The sequence below is a fragment of the Bos grunniens genome, chromosome 3, assembly GCF_055505025.1.
Source record: "Bos grunniens cultivar Pamir isolate PY7600 chromosome 3, Bosgru_T2T1.0, whole genome shotgun sequence".
NCBI classification, from domain to species: Eukaryota; Metazoa; Chordata; class Mammalia; order Artiodactyla; family Bovidae; genus Bos; species Bos grunniens.
Genome location: NC_141167.1, coordinates 85,711,883 through 85,735,852, shown reverse-complemented (window position 1 = coordinate 85,735,852; position 23,970 = coordinate 85,711,883). Strand labels below are relative to the sequence as shown.

Genomic DNA, 23,970 nt, shown 5'->3' with positions numbered 1-23,970 from the left:
ATTTTATTACCATCTCAAATAATGAGAAACTTGAAAAGCATTCCATTGTGGTTACCTCGTATGTTTCCTTGGGCTTGGTGCTATTAAAACTCTTTAATGTTCCTAATGGCTTTGTTGTTTTTTTTTTTAAGAAATACATTTGGATTTCACACTTTATTATTTTCATAATCCTAAGAGTTGTGTTGTTTATTTTCAGGTTTACCAAAGATGCAGGCTATTAGAAGCTACAGTGGAACGCCGCCCCCCGCTCTTCATGAAGGACCCCCATTACACATTCAGGCAGGGGACACAGTTGAACTTCTGAGAGGAGATGCACACAGTCTGTTTTGGCAGGTACTGTTCACATTACAGTGTTTTAGATTTAACAGATGATTTATTACTTCTTGGAGACCAAAGCTCTTGTCTTTAGAACTGATTGCATACTTTCAGCTTCAGAAATTTTACATGACGTGAAGAAAAATATTTTTTATTAACCACCCTCAAATTTACCAATGCTGAAGTGGCAATGAGTGTTAACAAACACTAAAGAAAATAGTATCTGGGCTCTGAATCAGAATTATCATTTATATTAAAAATCCATGCGTTGACAGCATTTTTTCCAAACCCAAGACTTTGGGTATGATCTAATTCACACAGTTCTAACATATTAGCACTTTACTTCAGGGGAACTACCAACTAGTTTTCCAGAGGCCATTGCTGGCCACTTGTATCTACCCACAGTAATACCTGAAATTATCAGAGTATTTGCTCTGGGTATTATTTACAAAATAAGTAAATTGTGACAAGTGAGCGAGTATGTTGATGTTTGCTGGTGATGAACTCTCTTGTCCAGTTAGCCTGCTTTGGTTCAAGGGTTTTGTTTAATGAGGTAAATATGGTAGAGTGTAATGATCGAATAGAGGTGGATGGTCAAAATTGCTGTTCATTAAATTATTCTGTATTTTCATGCATATGTTAGAAATACCTCCCAACAAACTTAAAGAGTGTTAAAAGTCTATTGTGAATCAAGGGAGAAAAGAGTGGAATCAACAGAAAGCTTAGCACATGAGTGAAGTTTTCTAGGGGTAAACAGAGAGCAGAAAAGGATTGTTGGATAATAATCCATCATGTACATGTGTAAATGGTAGCTACTTTGTTTGCACAAAAGCATCTTATTGTCTGCCATCTTGTTTCAGAAGAATGCCCCTAAGTTGAACAGCTAACTCCAACCACATATCAATTTCTATAGCCAGTGGCTTTTCTAGAGTTCCAGCAACCTTCTTCAGTATCCTACGCTTCTCATACCTAATTCTTCCCAAAAAAGGAAGAGAATGACAGACTCAGACTCTAACTCTTCTATCCACTCCTGCATTTCCCAACGCAACCACAAAACATGCCTGCTTGTGTATACATAAGATTTGTCTTACTCAAGACTTATCTTTTTCTTGGATATTCCGTCCTCACATTACGTCAGTTGGCTCTTGACCGCTACATTTTCAATTTCATTCTCTCCACTGGCTCCTTTTCTACAGCTTATAAATATGCTCAGGCTCCTCCCAGCTTAAAGCACATGTAACTCCACTTTTTGTCTGGTTATATCAGTCTTCCACTCCCTCTCATCTTCTTTTCCTGTTCTTAAAGCTGATGAGCTTCTTAAGAAAGTAGTCTGCCCTCAGTCTCTGCCTCCTTATGTCCTATTTGTAATGCAGTATCCTGCAGAAACTATTCCTACGTGGATTACTAATGCCATTAAAAACAACGTTGCAATATATAATTAAATGCACATATTGAAAGTGCAGTTGAATTGGATAAGTTTTGTCACATGTACATATCAGTGAAAGCACTGTTACAATCAAGATGATGAGATCAGCCCCAGAGTTTTTGTTTGCTGCTTTGTAACCTCTTCCCCATACCCCTAGTCTCCCTTATGCCCTTTGTAACCTTCTCCCTCACACCCTTCCTCAACACCACCAGGCAACCACAGTTCTGCTTTCAGACTATGAGTTTACATTTTTCAGAATTTTATATAGGACATAATATAGTACATATTCTTTTTTGTATGGCTTCTTTCACTTAACATAATTATCTTGAGATTAAACCATGTTGCTTTGTTTAACAATAGTGAAATGAAAGTGAAAGTCCCTCAGTCATCTGACTCTTTGTGACCGTATGGACTATACAGTCTATGGAATTCTCCAGGCCAGAATACTAGAGTGGGTAGCCTTTCCCTTCTCCAGGGGATCTTCCCAACCCAGGGATCGAACCCAGGTCTCCCACATTGCAGGTGGATTCTTTACCAGCTGAGCCATAAGGGAAGCCCAAGAATACTGGAGTGGGTAGCCTTTCCCTTCTCCAGGGGATCTTCCCGACCCAGGAGTAGAACCAGGGTCTCCTGTACTGCAGGTGGATTCTTTACCAACTGAGCTATGAGGGAAGCCACAATAATTCTATCATTTTTTAAAAGCACTTTATTGTGGTTTGATTGATATATAAAAAGCTGTACATGTTTAATGCATGCAGCTTGAGTTTGGAGATAAGTATATATTCTTGAAACTATTACCACAATTTATGCCATAAACATATCCATCACTTCTAAAAGTTTTCTCCTATCCTATCTTATTTATTTATTTTGTGATTAACAGCATTAACATAAGGTCTACCTTCTTTGCAAATATTTAAGTATATAGTACAGTATTACTAACTGTAAACTCGGTGTTGTATAGTAGAATTCTAGGACTTATTCATGTTCCATGACTGCAACGTGTATCCTTTGATTACGTCTTCTGCATTTCCTCCTTCCCCCAGGCTTTGGCTACCCCTATCCTACTCTCTGTTTCTTTGAATTTGACAATTTTTGATTCCTTATGTGAGTATAGCCAAGACTTGGAAGCAACCTAAATATTCATCAATGGATGACTGAGTAAATTAAAATGTGTTATATAACATAGGGCAATACTACCCAGTCTTTGAAAAGAGGGAAATGCTGCCATATGCAAAAACATGGAAAAACTTGAGTGACATAATGCCAAGTGAAATAAGTTCTTTTTATTGTTGTTGATTATTCTAGGTATGGGTATAGCACAATTTATCCATTAGCCTGTTGAGGGGCTTTCAGGTTATTACTGTTTGGGGCTGTTACAAACAAGGTGCTGTGAACATTAAAGTATAAGTCTTTGTAGGAACACATACTTTTCGTTTTTCTTAGGTAAATACTGAAAGTCAAAGTGTTAGTCGCTCAGTCGTCACCGACTCTTTGCGACCCCATAGATTGTAGCCCACCATGCCCCTCTGTCCATGGGATTTCTCAGGCAAGAATACTGGAGTGGGTTGCCATTTCTTTCTCTAGGGGATCTTCCTGACCCAAGGATCGAACCCCGTTCTCCTGCACTGCAGGCAGATTCTTTACAATCTGAGCATGGGGAAGCCCTACAATACTGAATACTGAAAGATCATTATTAGATATATGTTTATTTTTTTTAAGAGACTACCAAACTGTTTTTCTAAGTAACTTTATCCTGTTACAGTTCCACCAGCTGTATAAGATACTTTTAGGTGCTGCGTATCCTTACCAGTTTTGCGTATGGTCAGTCTTCCTAGATTTGGTTAACAGATGTGTAGTATCTTATTGTGATTTTGATTTACATTTCCCTGGCTACTGATATTAAGCATCTTTTTCTGTGCTTATTTACCACACATATAACTTCACTGATGTTCTAATATTGTCAAATTTTTTAATGAGTTGTGTGCTTTTAATCATTGAATTTTGAGAGTCTCATATATTTTGGATACAAATCCTTGATAAATTAGATTCTTTCCATATATTTTCTCCTACCCTTTGGCTTGCCTTTTTATTACCTTAATAATGTTATTCATAGAGCAGAAGTATTTACTTTTGATGTTGCCCAATTTGTTAATTTGTTCCTTTGTGAATCACACTATGAGCATTGTAAATATCTAAGAAATCCTTGCCTTCCCCAAGGTTACAAAGATGTTTCCCTGTGTTTTCTTCTAGAAGCTTTATAGTCTTAAGTTTTATATTTAGGTTTATGATGTTGAGCTATTTTTATATATGATAATTAAAGAGATTTTTTTCTCTGCTTCTGGATTCAGTGTGTTCCAGCATCATTTGTTTGTTCTTTTAAAATGATTTTATTTATTTATTTGGCTGTGCCGAGTCTTCATTGCTTTGCAAAGGCTTTCTCTAGTTTTGGTGAGCACGGGCTACTCTTTATCGCAATACACAGGCTTCTCACTGTGGTGTCTTCTCTTGTTGCAGAGCACAGACTTCAGTAGTTGCAGCATTCGGGCTCAGTTATTGCAGTGTATGGACTCCAGGGCAAGTGGGGTTCAGTAGCTGCAGCTCGTGGGCCCTAGAGCAGCAGGCTTCAGTGATAGCAGCATGTGAGCCCAGAAGCTGTGGTGCACAGCCTTAGTTGCTCTGCACGTAGAATCTTCCTGGATCAGGAATCAAACCCATGTCCCTCGCACTGGCAGATGGATTCTTATCCACTATGCGACCAGGGATTCTTATCACCAGCACCATATGTTGAAAATCATTTCTTCACTGGATTGCCTTTGCATTTTGTAGAAAACCATTTGTATCTGTGTAGCTCTGTTTCTGGTATCTTTGTTCTACTGGTCGCTTTCTTCATCTGTATACCATTATAATGATATTTTGATTTTTGCAATTACTAGTAAGTCTTGAAATTAGTGTTAGTCCTCCACGTGTTTTCTTTTGTCCAAAGATGTTGTGGCTATCTTAGGTGCTTCACATTTCATATAAATTTTAGAATGTCTTGAAAATTTCACCAATAAAAGCTTACTTGTATTTTGATTTGGATTGTATTTGTAGATCAGTACTGGAGAACTGGCATTTTAACAACGTTGAATTTTCTGACTACTGTTCGTAGTATGTCTCTCTGTTTATTTAGGTCTTTAGATTCTCAGCAGTTTTGTCATTGTCAGAGCAGAAGATATGTATCCACTGTGTCATATTTATCTATGATTATTTCATATATCATTTTGATGCAATTATAAATGGTAGTTTTAAAATTTGAATTTCTACTGTTTATTGCTAATACATAGAAATAAATGGATTTTTGTAAATTGATCTTTTATCCTAAAACCTTGTAGAACATTAGTTTTAGGAGCTTTTTTTCTATAGATCCCAGCAGATTTTTTAAAAAAGACAATCAGGTTATAAATGAATAAACAAGCTTTTCTTCCTTTGCCACGTGGCTGCCTTCTATGTCTTCTTCCATGTGTTGAATCAGTTCAGCTCAGTTCAGTCACTCAGTCGTGTCCGACTCTGCGACCCCATGAATCGCAGCACGCCAGGCCTCCCCTGTCCATCACCAACTCCCAGAGTCCACCCAAATCCATGTCCATTGAGTCGGTGATGCCATCCAGCCATCTCATCCTCTGTCGTCCCCTTCTCCTCCTGCCCTCAATCTTTCCCAGCATCAGGGTCTTTCCAAATGAGTCAGCTCTTCGCGTCAGGTGGCCAAAGTATTGGAGTTTCAGCTTCAACATGTGTTGAATGGAGGTAGTTTTAAAAAAATGTGCATCCCTGCTTTATTTCTCTATCTATTTATTTATTTACTGCACTGTGTGGCATGTGGGATCTTACTTTCCTGATAATGGATTGAACCTGTGCCCCCTGCATTGGAAGGCAGAGTCTTAGCCACTGGACCACCAGGGAAATCCCAATCCTTGCTTTATTTTTTATCTTAGGAAGAAAGCATGAAGTCCTTTACCGTTAGATATTGGGTTATCTGCAGTTTTTGTAGATGTGCTTTATGAGGCTGAGGACATTTCCTTCTAGTCCTGGTTTGCTGAAAGTTTTTATCAGTAATGAATGTTTGATGTTGTTGTTTGTTGTTGCAGTTCAGTTACTAAGTCATGTCTGACTCTTTTAGACCCCATGGATTGTAGCCTGCCAGACTCCTCTGTACTCCCTTGGAGTTTCCTCAGATTCATGTCTATCAAGTCAGTAATGCTATCCAACCATCTCATCCTCTGCCACTTCCTTCTTCTTTGCCTTCAGTCTTTCTCAGCACCAGGATCTTTTCCAGTGAAAAGTATTAGGCTCTAATACTTTCTAGCCAAAGTATTAGAGCTTTAGCATCCGTCCTTCCAGTGAATATTAAGGATTGACTGGTTTGATATCCTATCCACAGGACTCTCCAGAGTTTTCTCCAATACCACAATTCAATTCAAAAACACCAATTCTTCAGCCCTCAGCATTCTTCATGGTCCAGCTCTCACATCCATACATGACTACTGGAAAAATCATAGCTTTTACTATATGGACCTTGTTGGCAAATTAATATCTCTGCTTTTTAATACATTATGTCAGAGCTTTTCTTCCAAGGAGCAGTTGTCATTTAATTTCATGGCTGCAGACTGTCTGCAGTGATTTTGGAGCCCAAGAAAATAAAATCTGTCACTGCTTCCACTTATTCCTCTTCTATTTGCCATGAAGTGTTGGAGCTAGATGCTATGATCTTCAGTTTTTGAATGTTGAATTTTAAGCCAGCTTTTTTACTTTCTCTCCTCTTTCACCCTCATCAAGGGGCTCTTTAGTTCCTCTTCCCTTTCTGCCTTTAGACTGATGTCATCTGCATATTTGAAGCTGATGACATTTCTCCTGGCAATCTTAATTCCAGCTTGTGATTCAACCAGGTGGCATTTCACATGATGCAGTCTGCATATAAGTTAAATAAGTAGGGGGATAATATATAGCCTTGACATACTTCTTTCCCAATTTTGAACCAGTCTGTTGTTCCATGTCTGGTTCTAACTATTGCCTCTTCACCCACATACAGGTTCCCCAGGAGACAGGTAACGTGGTCTGGTATTCCAGTCTCTCTTAAGAATTTCACACAGTTTGTAGTGGTCCACACAGTCAAAGGCTTTTACATAGTCAATGAAAGAAAAATAGATGTTTTCCTGGAATTCCTTTGCTTTCTTGATGATCCAATGAATGTTGGCAATTTGTTCTCTGGTTTGTCTGCCTCTTCAAAATCCAGCTTGCACATCTGGAAGTTCATGGTTCATGTACTGCTGAATACTAGTTTGAAAAATTTTGAGCATAACCTTGCTAGCATGTGAAATGAGTGAAATTGTACGGTAATTTGAACATTGTTAGGCATTGCCTTTCTTGAGATTGGGATAAAAACTGACCTTTTCCAGTCCCGTGGGCACTGCTGAGTTTTCCAAATTTGCTCACATATGTAGTACAACACTTTAACAACATCATCTTTTAGTGTTTTAAAATTTAATAGTTCAGTTGGAATTCTGTCAGCTCCACCAGCTTTGTCTGTAGTAATGCTTCCTAAGGCCAAGATGTCTTCACATTCCAGGATGTCTGGCTCTAGGTGAGTGACCATACCATCAGGGTTATTCGAGTCATTAAGACTTTTTTTGTATAGTTCTCCTGCATAAGTTGGATGTTAGATTTTGTTAAATGCCCTTCCTAAATCAACTGAAATGATTTTATACTTCTTCTTTTTTGTTAATATGGTGAATTACATTGGTTTTCAGATGTTAATCTTGCTTTCCTGAGATAAACCCCAGTTAATAATGATATATTGTCCTTTTTATTGTTATGTTTTGGTAATGTCTTTGTCTGGGTTTGGTAATAGTTTAACACTCAAAAAATGAATTGAGAACTGTTGTCTTAAATTTTCTGAAAGAATCATTACTGTTATTTCCTCATGAAGTATTTTGTAGAATTTACCAGGAAAACTATCTAGGCCTGGAGTTTCCTTTGTAGGAAGATTTTTTTAAAATTACAAATTCAACTCCAAGATTTTTTAAAATTACAAATTCAACTTCTTTAGTAAATACATGTCTTTTTGGTTATGCATTTCATTCGAGGGAGCTTTGCTATTTTGTGTGTAGAATATGCAGTGTCATCTCTCTCATTTCTGCAGTTGACAATCTGTGACTTGTTTATTTCTGGTCAGCCTAACTACAGGCATTCCTTGGAGACATTGCAGGTTTGGTCCAGACCACTGTGATAAAGCAAGTCACACAAAGTCTTTAGTTCCCCAGTGTATATAAAAGTTATGTTTATATAACACTATAGGCTGTTAAGTGTGCATTAGCATTGTGTTTAAAAAAGTGTTCATATCTTAATCAAACCTTAATTATTTTACTGCTAAAAAATGGTATCATCTAAGCCTTCAGTAAGTCACAGTAGTAACATCAAAGGTCACTGATTACAGATCACCAGACAAACCTAATAATAATGGAAAAATTGGAAATATTAAGAGAATTATCAAAATGTGACACAGATGCATGAAATGAGCAAATGGTGTTGGAAAAATGGCACCGAATGAATTGTTTGACATAGGGTTGCCATAAACCTTCTATTTGTAAAAAAAAAAAAACACAGTATCTGCAAAGCACAATAAAGTGAAGTACAATAATAAGATATGCCTGTAACTTTTATGAATTTTGTTGATCTTTTCGTAGAACCAGCAATTGGCTTCACTGGTTCTCTCTGTTATTTTTCTGTTTCCCATTTCATTGATTTCAGCTCTGGTCTGGTTTGTGTCTAGTATTTTTGCCTTAAGCATCTTTGCCACAATCATTTTGCCTCATAACTAATTGGCCATAAGGTACCCTTGCCATAAAACATGAAATAATGAAAAATAAAATGTGTGTAGTAGACTCATGACCATACAATGCAAATAACTGATTTTATGTTGTGAGCTGTCCCTAAGCACTTGCTTGCATTCTTTTGTTCATTATATTCATGTATGTATGTGTGTGTGTATATATGTGTGTGTGTGTGTGTGTGTGTGTATATATATATATTTGTTGATTTGTCCCCTTGTTTGGCATCACACTTTTTCTTTTTTCATTAAAATTTCTTCCTTCGTTAGGAGTGATATCAGTTTCCAAACAATAGGATGCCTGTTTGGTGTACCTGAGGTTTATATTGTATCGTGAAAGCCTCTGAACTGTTGCTTGTTCTTGGTATATTGTCACATGTCTGTTGGCAGACATTCCAAATTTCTAGGGGAAATGTGGTTTCAACTCTTTACCTTTGAGATCCTCAGCCTCTTTCTCCTCCAATGTAGTGTGTTTCAAAATAGGAAGCAACTCTTGGGGCAAATCAGCATCATTTGTCAGCTGGACAGGGTCATCATTAACAGTTGCTGATGTGTTAGAAAAGCTTAACACATCTCAACCAGTTAAAACGAAACAGCCAAACCAGAAACTGTCAACCAATTATATTATCTTTGTCGCAGAGTTGCCTTATGACCAGTTAGTCATATGGCAAAAATGTTTACAACAAAAATGCTTACAACAAACATACCTGGAACTAGTCTATTACATCCTTTCTTCTTATGATTTTGAACTTAATTTGCTCTTAATTTTCTAGTTTCCTAAGATAGAATACTTGCTCATTGATTTGATAACTCTTCCTAATATAGACATTTAGCACTTTAATTTTCTAAGTACTACTTTTGCTGCCTGCCTCCAAATTTTGGTATGTTTATTTGGTATTTTTATTTTAAATTAATTCAGAGTATTTTCTGATTTCACTTTCACTTCCTTTTTATGGGTTATTTAGAGGTGCATTATTCAGTTTCCAGGTATTTGGGATTTCCCAGATACATTTGTTTTTAATTTATAATTTAACTCTGTATCATAAGAGAAAATGGGGCCTCCCTGGTGGCTCAGTAGTAAAGAATCTGCCTACCAATGCAGGAGACATGGGTTCAGTTCCTAGGTCAGGAGGATCCCCTGGAGAAGGAAATGGCAACCCACTCTAGTATTCTTGCCTAGGATAATCCCATGGACAGAGGAGCCTGGTGGACTATAGTCCATGGAGTCACAAAAGAGTCAGATACAACTTAGCAACTAAACAGCAAGAGGAAATAGTTTGTATGACTTAAATCATTTTTAATTTATTAAGAATTATTTTATGGCCCCAAAAGTGGTCTATCTTGAGAGATGTTCGGTGTAAAACTGAAAAGAAAGTGTATTCTACTTTTTGGGCTGGGATGTTCTACAAATGCCAATTAAGTCCAAGTCATTGGTAGTGTTGTTCAAGTGTTCAATATCCTTATTGACTCATGACATAACCATCCAATCCATCTACCATGCTATACTCAAGACGGGCATCTTGGTATATTCTCTATTCGTTTCTTTCTCTTGCCCCACTCCATACCTCTTTAGTCATCAGATACTCTTCGTTTTATCCTCTGACTAGCTCTCAGTGCATTTCTTCCTCTCTCCATCTCTGTCACTCTCTACTCTCCAATCAGCTGTCGCCTGACATCTGAGATCACCTTCTAACCAGTCTTGTCACCTCCAGAATTTGTCTTCCTGTTCCCTTCCCACCACAGGAAAGTTCAAATGCAGTTAATTACATAATCCCTTGCTAAAGTCTTCCTGTGTCTTCCTTCGACCATACTGATCCACATTTCTTGGTTGGAATGGAAGTGTTTGTGAACCTGAGGATCCATGTTCAGTACCGGCCTGCTTCTCTGATCTCATCTTTCGTGGTGGCCCACGTGTTGTGTGCCCTCTGTGCCTACAGGGCACCCCTTTCTGCCACAGCTTTAGCTCAGTAGGAGCCTTCTTTGTGAAGGCTTTCAAGTCCCACCTACTTTTGTTCTCCTAGCTCTGTTTCCAGCTGATTTGGACAGAATTCCCTCTTGTTGCAATAATAATGACAACAATAGCACTAATGACTAGTGGTCACTATACCTTTTTTTAATGTAAAAGAGTTCTAAGCATACTTTATGTATATTAACACATACAGTGTGAACAAAAATTCTATAAAATTAATACTATTATTTTCCCCATTTTATAAATGAGCAAACTAAGACACTGTGAGGTTCAATAGCCTTGTGGTAGGTCTTGCAATTTTTTTCTTGGGTAGTCAAGTGTAATGCACTGGGTGAAGGGAAGTGCTGTAAATAGGCCTTCAGTGCAGTGGTGAGGAGGGGAGGGAGGGGAAATATTCTATAGTCCTACAATTCAGTTCAGTTCAGTTCAGTCGTGTCCGACTCTTTGCGACCCCCATGAATTGCAGCATGCCAGGCCTCCCTGTCCATCACCAACTCCCGGAGTTCACTCAAACTCATGTCCATCGAGTTGGTGATGCCATCCAGCCATCTCATCCTCTGTCGTCCCCTTCTCTTCCTGCCCCCAATCCCTCCCAGCATCAAAGTCTTTTCCAATGAGTCAACTCTTTGCGTGAGGTGGCCAAAGTACTGGAGTTTCAGCTTTAGCATCATTCCTTCCAAAGAAATCCCAGGGCTGATCTCCTTCAGAATGGCCTGGTTGGATCTCCTTGCAGTCCAAGTGACTCTCAAGAGTCTTCTCCAACACCACAGTTCAAAAGCATCAATTCTTCGGCGCTCAGCTTTCTTTATAGTCCAACTCTCACATCAGTACATGACCACTGGAAAAACCATAGCCTTGACTAGACGGACCTTTGTTGGCAAAGTAATGTCTCTGCTTTTTAATATACTATCTAGGTTGGTCATAACTTTTCTTCCAAGGAGTAAGAGTCTTTTGATTTCATGACTGCAGTCACCATCTGCAGTGATTTTGGAGCCCCCCCAAAAATAGTCTGACACTGTTTCCACTGTTTCCCCATCTATTTCCCATGAAGTGATGGGACCAGATGCCATGATCTTCATTTTCTGAATGTTGAGCTTTAAGCCAACTTTTTCACTCTCCTCTTTCACTTTCATCAACAGGCTTTTTAGTTCTTCTTCACTTTCTGCCATAAGGGTGGTGTCATCTGCATATCTGAGGTTATTGGTATTTCTCCCGGCAATCTTGATTCCAGCTTGTGCTTCTTCCAGCCCTATGATTAGATCTCATTTTTTAGTGAGCTTTTGCTCTGGATGATAAACTTCACAAATGTGTGTGTGTGTGTAGGTACATGCATACACATTCATAAGGTTTCTTTATCCCTGCTAAGGTGGAACAGAATGGCTATAGAGGACTGGAGTTGAGTATTTTTCTTCCCCAGGTCAGCTAGGCTCTGCTAATACCCTAGCAGGTTGTATGCTGGTTGACTAGTTTCCTCTGAGGGCAGGCATTGTTAAGAGCGGAATGCCTCTTGCCCTCCCTCTGCATGAAGCCAAGAGGAATTTTTCTCCCATAATTCTGTGGGAATCTGGTTGAGCTTCCTAAAGTAAGTTTTTAAAATATGATGGGGTTACCCCAGTGACTGGGCTCCTCGAGTTTTTTTTAACTCTTAGGGTTGTCAACAGTGAGCCACCAGCAATTTGTCAAATGTGCTCAGTCGCTCAGTTGTGTCCAACTCTCTTTGTGTCTCCATGAACTGCAGCCCACCAGGCTCCTCTGCCAGTGGAGTTTCCCAGGTAAGAATATTGGAGTGGGTTGCCATTGCCTACTTCAGGTTATCTTTCCTACCCAGGGATCAAGCCTGCATCTCTTGTGTAGGGAGGTGGATTCTCTACCACTGAGCCACCTGGGAAGCCCGAATTATCAGCTAAGTGCAGGTCTTTCTGCCCTGGCACTGGATCTTGCAGTAGTTTCTGCTGGTGAGTCTCTGCTATAAGTGGTGACTTCTTGTATTTGCTTGTCTGCCCGTCTAGTGTTGGGGACCAAGCTTGTCCTTTGCCCTCCCCTCTCTTAAGGATTCAAGAAGAGTTGTTTATTTTTCAGCCCATTCAGCTTCTTTATTGTTAGGATGGAGGGACAAACTGGAAGGCCCAGAGTTCTCTTACTAAATTGTATTACCTTCTGTTGTTCTCTGTGCTGCTAAGTCACTTCAGTCGTGTCCGACTCTGTGTGACCCCACAGACGACAGCCCACCAGGCTCTCCCGATGATAAGAAAGGCATTATTGTCATTTCCTTTCAGCAGCCTGGAAACATTAAGTGTTTCTAATATGATGGTATAATGGCTTTGGAAACTCTCAGGAGAAATGAGAACCACTGGATGACGAAATGTGTGTGTATTTCTGTTGAGGGGAGGACATATGATAGTAACGAGAAAGGCTAATGTCTAGAACAGAAGAAAACAATTAGCCCATTTAGTTCAGTTGAGCAGGTGTGTATTGAGCTAATACACAATAGTCAATAATAGTCTAGGTTGAGCCCAGGCATGAATACATTGTTTAGAATCCCAGATAAATTTAATATGAACCACTGACCAGATGATCTAATTTGTAAGATTCTATGGTAGTTAGGGTATTATCCCCAGTGAACTATTGGGTCATTTATAGTAAGCTAACTTACATATGGTGTTAAAATGAACTCGAGTGTTTTGACTCTGACAGTTACCAAATGGAGGGTGTAGTTTCAAAGAATTTGTGTACTGTGAAAATATACTTGCCACAACCTTCATACTAACTTTACATAGTATTGTTTTCTGATTCAGAAGGCACTTCAGACCTTGCAATGCCTTAAGACTGGCATGCTAAAATCAGCTTTTGTTTCATAGGCCGTACATGTGAGAGGTACTGTAGGACACTGGCCTGAATTGCATACTTACTCAGTGACATGAATCTAGAGTAACATATTTTTTAAATTCCTGAAAAAAACTCTTTCCTCCTGTTGGGTCTAATAGATGACTGGTTTCTAACCCTGTGTCCTTAGTGATCTGTATAATGGTGAAAACTCGGGATAAGGTAAGGTAGCTGGTTTCCATTTTTAAGTTTTTGTGAATTAAATCATTTTGTTATAAATATGTCTAGAGTTAAACGTTGAAGATATTAATCTATAATCTCTATTGGGATGTTACATTGGCTTTGCATTTGAATTCCCAAAATGTCTTCTTTTTTTTTTTTTTTTTTTACTAGTTAAGTGCTTTGGCTTATTTGGAAATCTTCAAGAAATTATGCTTTCTAAACTGTCTTTTCATCTTTTTTTTTTTTTTTCTTCAAGTGAGTTGCTTCACTCATTAGTGTAGAAAGTTGGATTTTATTGTAGACTGTCATGTTTTCTACATACTCTATGTCCAAAGAATACAAATTATCCTCCACTATCTATCAGGAACTTTTTGTTTGAATAGCTATTAGTCTAGTCTGTATTATTATTATAACAACAGTAATTTCTAGTGCTATTGAAGTGAGTGGGCTGTTGGCATTTTCATTATAACTTCTTTCAAACAATGAGTTGCCACTGAGCTATAAAAATGTTCTCTGTTCAGTCTTTGCATTGAAGGGATCCATTTTCACAGCCTTTTCTTTGTTGTTGTTGTTTTTTCCTCTTTTTCTTTCCTTGAAAGTTCTATAAAATTATCTTCAAGTGAAATGAATATAAAGTAGGAAGTTGGTCATTTAGGGTCTGTTCTCTAGTGCAGGTGTAAGGCACAGTCTCTACTGAGTGTAACATATGGAACAATCCTGCTCCTGATTGGGCTGACGATAAACTTGTTGCAGTATGTGATAATAAAGGCTTAATAACTGAGCACATCCTTCAGGCTGAAAGAGATTTTTCATATTGGGACCTTTATTTTCCCAGAAAAGATACAAATTAAAGAGTGAGAAATAGGCAAGTAAAAGTCCTGCCATGCCATCTATGGTATCCATTACAATACAGTGCTTTTTATGTGTTTTCTTCTTAGGATTCTCATTGTCTTAAGCTTTATTCTGTGTCCTATATCATGGGGTTTTATTTGCTTCATTGTCATTTATGAATACCCAAGTGTTCCACAGGGAGAATTTTGTAAGCTAATTGGAACCAAAAGGCAATTATAAGCAGTAGAACTGTAATCAGTGTGCCAAAAATATATATTTTTATCCACAATGAAAGTTAAATAACCTAGAAAATAGTTGTGATACTTCACACTTACAAATCTTGCATCTACATGATCTTTATTCTAAGGAGTGAAAATGTTTTTACACTCATTCTGATTAATTCACAGAAATCTGCATAAAGAAGGTAAGTTTTAACTGTGGTTTTTAAAGGGCCAAACTCATTATCCATTTACAGGATGGCATTTGCAGAATTAAAATTAGACTCTCTTCCAGACTTCTGGTCTGCTACTTCAGTTCTATATGTTAGACCATCCTTTGTTTTAGGAGAGTCCCTTGTAATTTTTAACACCTTTAAGGAAAACACATTTTTTAAAGGCAGTTTAGTTCTGTTTTGGTAGAACAAGCAGGAAACAAAACATTGCTCTATGTAGTTTTTGCTTTTTAAGTTGTTTTAGCTCTTTGCCTCAAAGGAAAGAAGAAAAAGTCAGAAAATAAGTTGAGCTTCGGGAAATTCTGAAGAGAAGGGAAGCATTTCTACTCAGACTGAGACTGGAGGCAAGGAGCCTGGAGTGGGATTGGCTATGGGCAACAGGTGTTAAATGCCCCTTACCCCTCTCTGAGCCCTGAAGACAGGGTGGCAGTGACTGCAGCACCTTGACCCTTGTCTTAGTTTACCTGGTCAAGAAATTTTGCTTCCCACATGGCTGCTATATTTAGTGTTCAAACATACAACAGTCCAGGCAATATTTTTTCACAAGTTCATTTTTCTCTTGTTCTAACCTGAAAAAAAAAATGGAGGGTTCAATTGAAGGGATCTTTTTCATAGAAGACATCCTTTCTCAAACCTTCGGTCATATTTTACCTTCTGCCTGAAATTTCCTTTTTACCCCCATTCACTTAGATAATATTTCATTACCATCAGTACTCAATTTGGTGGGTCACCTTCTCTGAACCAAAACGGCTTCTTCTATCTTGTAACTCATCATACTGTATCCTGCTGCTGCTGCTAAGTCGCTTCAGTCGTGTCCTACTCTGTGCGACCCCAGAGACGGCAGCCCACCAGGCTCCCCCGTCCCTGGGATTCTCCAGGCAAGAACACTGGAGCGGGTTGCCATTTCCTTCTCCAATGCATGAAAGTGAAGTCGCTCAGTCGTGTCCGACTCTTAGCGACCCCATGGACAGCAATGCACCGGGCTCCTCCGTCCATGGGATTTTCCAGGCAAGAGTATTGGAGTGGGGTGCCATTGCCTTCTCCAATACTGTATCCTAGTGGTTTATTTATCCTTCTCCCTGCCCAGATAGATCTCTCCCAGAAAGATAAGAACCATGGTTTTCATATTCTCATCTCTAGTGCCTCAAATGAAAGCGGTCTTCAGTCCATGGGTTAGAATGAATAACTGTTTAGAGCTCTTATTTCCATAGTGCATACGTTATTAACTTAAATTACACTTTATACTGTTATATGAAAAATATTCATTCATCTTTTCAGATTTAAATTTATCTTTGTTCTCTCAGAATAGTCGTAAAACCATTTAACCTTGTGTCCTAAATTTTGTACTTAAATAATGGGAATGTTAATACTTTAACTGACTTATAAAGGTATTGCTACTATAAAAATCACAGGGACTTGAAAGAAAATTGAAAAGGAGAAAAAGTATATTTCTGTATAATTGTTAGTGATTCTGAAAGATATGCTTCACTTTTCAGAAATGAAACAATGCTTATCAGTTTGGTTTTGAAAAAATTTTTTAAATTTCATCTTCCCCATATTTAATATGAAGAGTCCTCCTAATATACACAGGTTCATAGAAGACCACTCTGCTCTCCCAATTTTGACACCCAATTCTTGAAATTCTTTTAATAGATATTAAATGTTTAACTCCATAATTAGACAAAAGCACAAATGATAAATTCTGCAGGAGACAGTTAATATAAACAGGATAAAATGATGAGCTCTTTCTTCACAGCAGGTTTGGACCAGGAAGGCCTTGGATACGTCAAGGAGAGTGGGAATAAAATAGACTTTGCCTAGGGAATGGTGTGCTTACTTGTGGGAACTGTTGACCTTTTGTTCATTTTTTTTTTTTTTGTAAATTAATTTATTTTAATTGGAGGCTAACTACTTTACAATATTGTAGTGGTTTTTGCCATACATTCACATGAATCAGCCATAGGTCCCCCATGCTGAACCCTCCTCCCACCACACCCCTCCATCCCATCCCTCAGGGTCATTCCAGTGCACCAGCCTATCTCATGCATCGAACCTGGACTGGCAATAGGTTTCACAATACGGTACTACACATTTCAGTGCTATTCTCTCAGAGTATCCCACCCTCGGCTTCTCCCACTGAGTCCAAAAGTCTTTTCTTTACATCTGTGTCTCTTTTGCTGTCTCACGTATAGGTCATCATTACCATCTTTCTAAATTCCATATATATGCATTATTATACTGTATTGGTGTTTTTCTTTCTGACTTACTTTGCTCTGTATAATAGGCTCCAGTCTCAAACACCTCATTAGAACTGATTCAAATGCATTCTTTTTAATGGCTGAGTAATATTCCATTGTGTATATGTACCACAGCTTTCTTATCCATTCATCTGCCGATGGACATCTAGGTTGCTTCCATGTCCTGGCTATTATAAACAGTGCTGTGATGACCATTGGGGTACACATGTCTCTTTCAATTCTGGTTTCCTCGGTGTGTATGCCCAACAGTGGGATTGCTGGGCCATATGCCAGTTCTATTTCCAGTTTTTTAAGGAATCTCCACACTGTTCTCCATAGAGCTTTTGTTCTTAAGCCATCTGTCCTGTAACATAGAACCTGACCCATAACATAGAACCTGACCCAGACACCCTCTGAGGTCTGAAGAAGGGAGGTAAGGGGAGTGGAGTTAGTGGATCTTTCTTCCCAGCACCTGTGCCTGCAATTTTAGTTGTCAGATCATGTCAAAAGATTATTTTCCTTTGCCCTTAATTAGAAAGAGACTTTCTGATTCCTTCAAGACCACACAAGAATATTAACTATAATAGAATTTTCTAAAACTATGCATTTTTTCCTCCTGATCCAAAATTGAAATGTCAGGCTGGATCATAGTCAGAGGCAAATAGAACACAAAAGAAGTATTTTTTAAGAGATTCAAATCTCCTTTGTTAAGAAAAGTTGAATCCTAATATCAAAAGACTCATTGCTTTGGCATTATGAACCAGAGAGTAAACATCTCTGGGAACTGCTATTCTGAGGTCAGATTCCTTCTTGAGGGCATTTCTTTGTGGAATCTGAAACTTGGTTTAAAGATGGCAGTGATACCTTGTTAGGCAGTACTGGAACAGTTTCAGGGTGCTCTTCAGGTGACCTTGGCTTTGCTTCTCCACTGCCTCTTATCACTTGCTCATCCCTTGTGTAAAACCAGGAGAAACCAAGGCAGAAGTGAAATTATAATGTGAGGATTAGAAGCTGTGTGATGAGTAGAGGCTGATTTGGTAGAAATATGTCCTGTAATTATGGGACCCTTATTTTGACAGGTGTTTACCTCAAAATATTGAGTTAAATCAGGGTCCCTAATTACAGAAAAGTAGAAAAAGGCAGAGTGGGTCTGTAATAAAACAAGGGAGGCCCGGGAGAGATGATTATAGGAGATAATAGACATTAGTAAAGGGCTGTAAGAAACATTTTCCCTGGGTGACTGCCAACTGGCTTTGATTGAATAGATCATAAACTGAGTTTGCAGGAATGTTTCCAAGTATACAGACGGTATTGTGGGAACTGCCAAACCTCCTGACAAAGTGGGTGAGGTTCTAATTGTTAACTCTCAAGATGGGCATTTTTGGTTAAGAGTTCTTATTGGTTCTTTTCCCATGGTTTCCAGTATAACCTACATTTGGTAGAGGGCACAATATAGGTTATAATGTAACCTGATAAGGACTCTACTGTCTAAGGAGAAGTGCCAATGGTGAAGTATTACTGCTTCTTTTCCATATAGAGAACAACATTATTAAAGAAAAAGTTTGAGGAAATCTGTTTTTTACATTATTTTACCATCATAGAAACTATGCTCTGTCATAATTACTATAAGTTTGTGTCAATAACAGAATACCTTTAGTAGGCCATCAATCTGCAACTGATTTGATACTGTGAGGGGTTTCCATGGAGTATGCATGCCCTTAAGGCTTTGGGCCATTTATCAAATTATAACATATATTGAATTTTAATTATTCATTGTAATCTGAATAAAGGAATGTTATTCTTCTCAAGTCAATACTATATACCCTAGAAAACAGGACTTCAAACTGAGTCAGAATGAAAGTCATTAAGGACCTGAACCATCTGTCCTCCTCTTCTATAAATCAGTTCAGTTCAGTTCAGTCACTCTGTTGTGTCCAACTCCTTGCGACCCCATGGACTGCAGCACGCCAGGCCTTCCTGTCCATTAAATCGGTGATGCCATCCAGACATCTCATCCTGTCTCGTCCCCTTCTCCTTATGCCCTCAATCTTTCCCAGCATCAGGGTCTTTTCAAATGAGTCAGTTCTTCACATCAGGTGGCCAAAGTTTTGGAGTTTCAGCTTCAACATCAGTCCTTCCAATGAATATTCAGGACTGATTTCCTTTAGGATAGACTGGTTGGATCTCCTTGCTGTCCAAGGGACTCTCAGGAGTCTTCTCCAACACCACAGTTCAAAAGCATCAATTATCCGGTGCTCAGCTTTCTTTATAGTCCAAGTCTCACATCCTTACATGACTACTGGAAAAACCATAGTTTTGACTAGACGGACCTTTGTTGACAAAGTAACATCTCTTCTTTTTAATATGCTGTCTAGATTGGTCATAGCTTTTCTTCCAAGGAGCAAGCATCTTTTAATTTCATGGCTGCAGTCACCATCTGCAGTGATTTTAGAGCCCCAAAAAATCAAGTCTCTCACTGTTTCCCAATCTATTTGCCATGAAGTGATGGGACCAGATGCCATGATCTTAAGTTTTCTGAATGTTGAGTTTTAAGCCAAGTTTTTCACTCTCCTCTTTCACTTTCATCAAAAGGCTCTTTAGTTCTTCTTTGCTTTCTGCCATAAGGGTGGTATCATCTGCATATCTGAGGTTACTGATATTTCTCCTGGCAATCTTGATTCCAGCTTATGCTTCATCTAGCCCAGCATTTCTCATGATGTACTCTGCATATAAGTTAAATAAGCAGGGTGACTATATACAGCCTTGACGTACTCTTTCCCAATTTGGAACCAGTCTGTTGTTTGTTCCATGTCCAGTTCTAACTGTTGCTTCTTGACCTGCATACATATTTCTTAGGAGGCAGGTCAGGTGGTCCGGTATTCCCACCTCTTGAAGAATTTTCCATGGTTTGTTGTGATCTACACAGTCAAAGACTGTAGCTTTGGCGTAGTCAATAAAGCAGAAGTAGATGTTTTTCTGGAACTCTCTTGCTTTTTCCATGATCCAGCGGATGTTGGCAATTTGAGCTCAGGTTCCTCTACCTTTTCTAAATCTAGCTTGAACATCTGGAAGTTCACAGTTCATGTACTGTTGAAGCCTGGCTTGGAGAATTTTGAGCATTACTTTGCTAGCATGTGAGATGAGTGCAATTGTGCAGTAGTTTGAGCATTCTTTGGCATTGCCTTTCTTTGGGACTGGAATGAAAACTGAAAACTTGGTGATTACTTAAAATTAAAATCACAAAAGAAGTATTCTGAGTAATAGCACAATACAGATTATATGCTCATGACAGCATTAGGCATCTTTAAAGAAATACTATTTATCAATGAATAGAATTAATACTTTAATGAAAAGTATATTGGCTTCTTAAATAAGGACAACATTTATAAGTATAAATAAGTATAACCAGATTCAATTACTGACACATAGTATCCCTAATTAAGAATTTGTGGGTCAGATATCTCTTGGTAATAGCAACTGACTGGAAAACTGCAGGGACTTGGTAAAAGTGATCATATAAATAAAAATGTTTGGTAGTAAAAGCGACCTCAGAAATCCGTGGGTCAAAGTCTGTCATTTTATAGGTGAGACTATTGAAGCCAAGAATGATTAAATGACTTACCAAAGATCTGAAAGCCAGGAAGAGAATACTGTGCTTCTGACTTTCTATACATATCAAATTATTACCATACATGTTTTATTTCTTCTATTCCAAAATTCTACAAATTGCTATAGAAATAACCAAATCAAAAGCTGGTTAAGATACAACCTGAATGGGATCCTTGAGACAGTAGTCATATTATTCATTTTTAATCTCCTGGTACCTAGCATAGTATGAATATTAAGAAGCCAATATACTTTTCATTAAAGTACTAACTGTTCACTGTAAAATAGTATTTCTTTAAAGATGCCTAATGCTGTCATGAGCATATAATCTGTATGGTGCTATTACTCAGAATACTTCTTTTGTGATTTTAATTTTAAGTAATCACCAAGGATAGGAAAATATTCATCAGTTATCTGCTGCTGCTAAGTCGCATCAGTCGTGTCCAACTCTGTGCGACCCCATAGACGACAGCCCACCAGGCTCTGCCGTCCCTGGGATTCTCCAGGCAGAAACACCGGAGTGGGTTGCCATTTCCTTCTCCAATGCATGAAAGTTAAAGTGAAGTCGCTCAGTCATGTCCGACTCTTCGCTACCCCATGGACTACAGCCTATTAGGCTCCTCCATCCATGGGATTTTCCAAGCAAGACTACTGGAGTGGGTTGCCATTGCTTTCTGTGCAGTTATCTGTTAGGATTAGAAAAACAAATTCCTATATTTTGAACCTTGCTAATGCTGATTTATTTGGGAGGCTTATGTGGCCTCTCCCAAATAGGATTTCTTCCAAGATGTGGTAAAATCCTGTTTTTCTTTTCAGATTTTGTATTGAGTAACTACTTGTGATTTTACTGACTTATATGCAGATCAGTTTTTGCTTGCTGATAATTCTTTCATCAGTTATAATATTTTGATTCAGGATCACACTGTGTAAGCTACCCAGTGAGACTTTGGCAGGGTGGCAGGGTGGGGCGGGGGACTCAAGATACACATAGCTAGAGTGTTCCCTTCCCTGCTGGCAGAATTCAGGAACATCAGAAAATGTTATCTTCTGGATAACAAGAAAAATGCACTGCAGTCTCATGTCTCATTCTTCTGTTATAGTCATCTCACATCTAATAAGTTTAGAAATATAGTTTATGGCTTTTTAGTGAATTTTTTCTTAACATACATTTCACAAATTTTTTAAGTTTTTGACACTTTTGTCTACCAAAATTTCAGAGAGAAATAAGCAATAAGCATAAACAATAAACATAAGCAATTTTGTGTGCACTGGTAAAACCATCAAATATTAAAGAAGCTTTTGTCATATATTTTGATAACTTGATGCAATTATAAACTCTTATAAATTGAGGATAAATTTAATTTCAAAGATCCTAGATCAAGATGCAAGGGTTTTTTTTTAGAGTTATTCAGAATTCTAAGCCTATCACAGCCACTTACCTACAGAAGAATTATTCCAGGAATGTGAATTTCATACAGCCTTCTGAAAAACTTCATGTTTACTGTTTATACATTGGACAAAAGTAAAAGACCCTGTTCTGACTGAGAAATTTTAAAAGCACCTGGTTTATGGTTTTGTTGTTCTATGTGTGTGCATGAATATTTTGGAATTCACATCATGATCATTCAGTATAACCATGTGCAATTATGTTTGGCACATTTTCAAGGTGATCACTGGTAGGAAAATATGTAACTTATCTTACTCATCAAATAAGAAGCAATTAACAATGAAAAAAAATGTGTATAATTGCAAGAAAGCATTGAGATTAAGATCTGGATTCTCTGCAATGTCACTGTTTCCTGTTCAGGTTAAAACACATGAAAGTGTGTCACTTGTGGCTTGGCTGCTGCTGCTGCTGCTAAGTCGCTTCAGTCGTGTCTGACTCTGTGCGACCCCATGGATGGCAGCCCACCAGGCTTCCCGTCCCTGGGATTCTCCAGGCAAGAACACTGGAGTGAGGTGTCAATGCCTTCTCCGTGTGGCTTAGCAAACTTGCATAAATATAAATAAGGAAGATGGGGTTAAACACAGAACCAGGCATTTCTGTTTTAATGTGAATAGGTCAACTAAACAATGAAAATTTAAAATTAAAAAAACTGAGATAAATCAAAAAGCAATAGTGTAGGGGAAAAAAGAAAGGTGTTTTTTTTTTTTTTTCTTTTAGCACTTACCAAGTGCTTTCACAAACATTAGTTCTTTGAACCTTAGAACACCCTGGTGAGGCCTGTGTGGTAGAGCTTATCATCATCCTTGTTTTACCACTGAGCCTTGCCTGCAGTGGGGCAGATTCATATAGTAGAACTGGGATGAGAATGAGCTCTTCCGATGCCACGTCCCTGCTGTCTGATTCTGTATATCTACCTGATAACACTGGTGTGGAAGCAGCTAGGATCAGAGATTGCTTCTTACCAAAGACCAGCTTCAGACAGGTTCTTTGTTGTGGTCTTCTCTCCTTTTCTGGTCCTTTAGTTCCATCTCAGGTACTCAAAAAAATGAAGGGGAAGGGAAAAAAAAAAAAAAAAAGCCTGTCAGAATAATTCCCAAAATAGTGCTTGCTAAAAGCTATCCATCCAGTCAATAAACTAATTTATATATTCACCTCTATTCCCATAATTCGTGGGCACCCTGTACATCTCTCCCCACCCCCACCAGAGTGTGTATTTCTGACAGTGACTGGCCAGGGTGACAGTTGCTCTGGCCCTTATCCATGGGTGATGAATCGCCTAGTAATCTCTACACCACCATCATGCATACGTTGAAAGTGCTTAGGGCATTGTAACTTGGGAGAAATTCCAATCTTTCATAAATAACCATTAATCTATCCCTTTTACGTTCAGCTTTCCAAATCTGTTTCAAATTGTTCAGTGCTATTTCCAGGAGTGCATTAAAGCTCCAATCCAGGTGGTATTAAGGGGATAAATGAGCCACAGGGAAAATACACTCTGTATTTTTCTTAAAGCAATTCTTTCTCCTTTGTACAAAGTTAGGAGCCAAGCAATTTACGATTAAGACTTCTGGAGGATATTCTGTATCATTTTCAGCCATTTTGTCTATGAGTTTAAAAAATGCAATTTTAGCTCTGCCATCCTAGCATACATTAACACTTTTCTCCATAGAAGTAGATTGTAAATATCACTTCTAAGCATTTCTAAGTAGTTTTAATTCATTATGATTCACTGTAGTTTCCTTTTGAAGTAAAATGAAAAAACAGTTATAAGCGAAAGTCAG

At 38.3% G+C, this 23,970-nt stretch overlaps 1 protein-coding gene across 3 annotated transcripts in view; it reads left to right on the top strand.

Annotated features, from left to right (window-relative positions):
* The window catches only part of VAV3 (vav guanine nucleotide exchange factor 3), a 435,514-nt gene that overhangs the window by 346,045 nt on the left and 65,499 nt on the right, over nt 1-23,970 (top strand). For all 3 annotated transcript variants that reach the window (XM_086391510.1, XM_086391513.1, XM_086391511.1), the window contains exon 20: nt 197-333. In XM_086391510.1, coding sequence (XP_086247636.1) covers nt 197-333 — 137 coding nt within the window. The remainder of the gene's footprint in view (nt 1-196; nt 334-23,970) is intronic.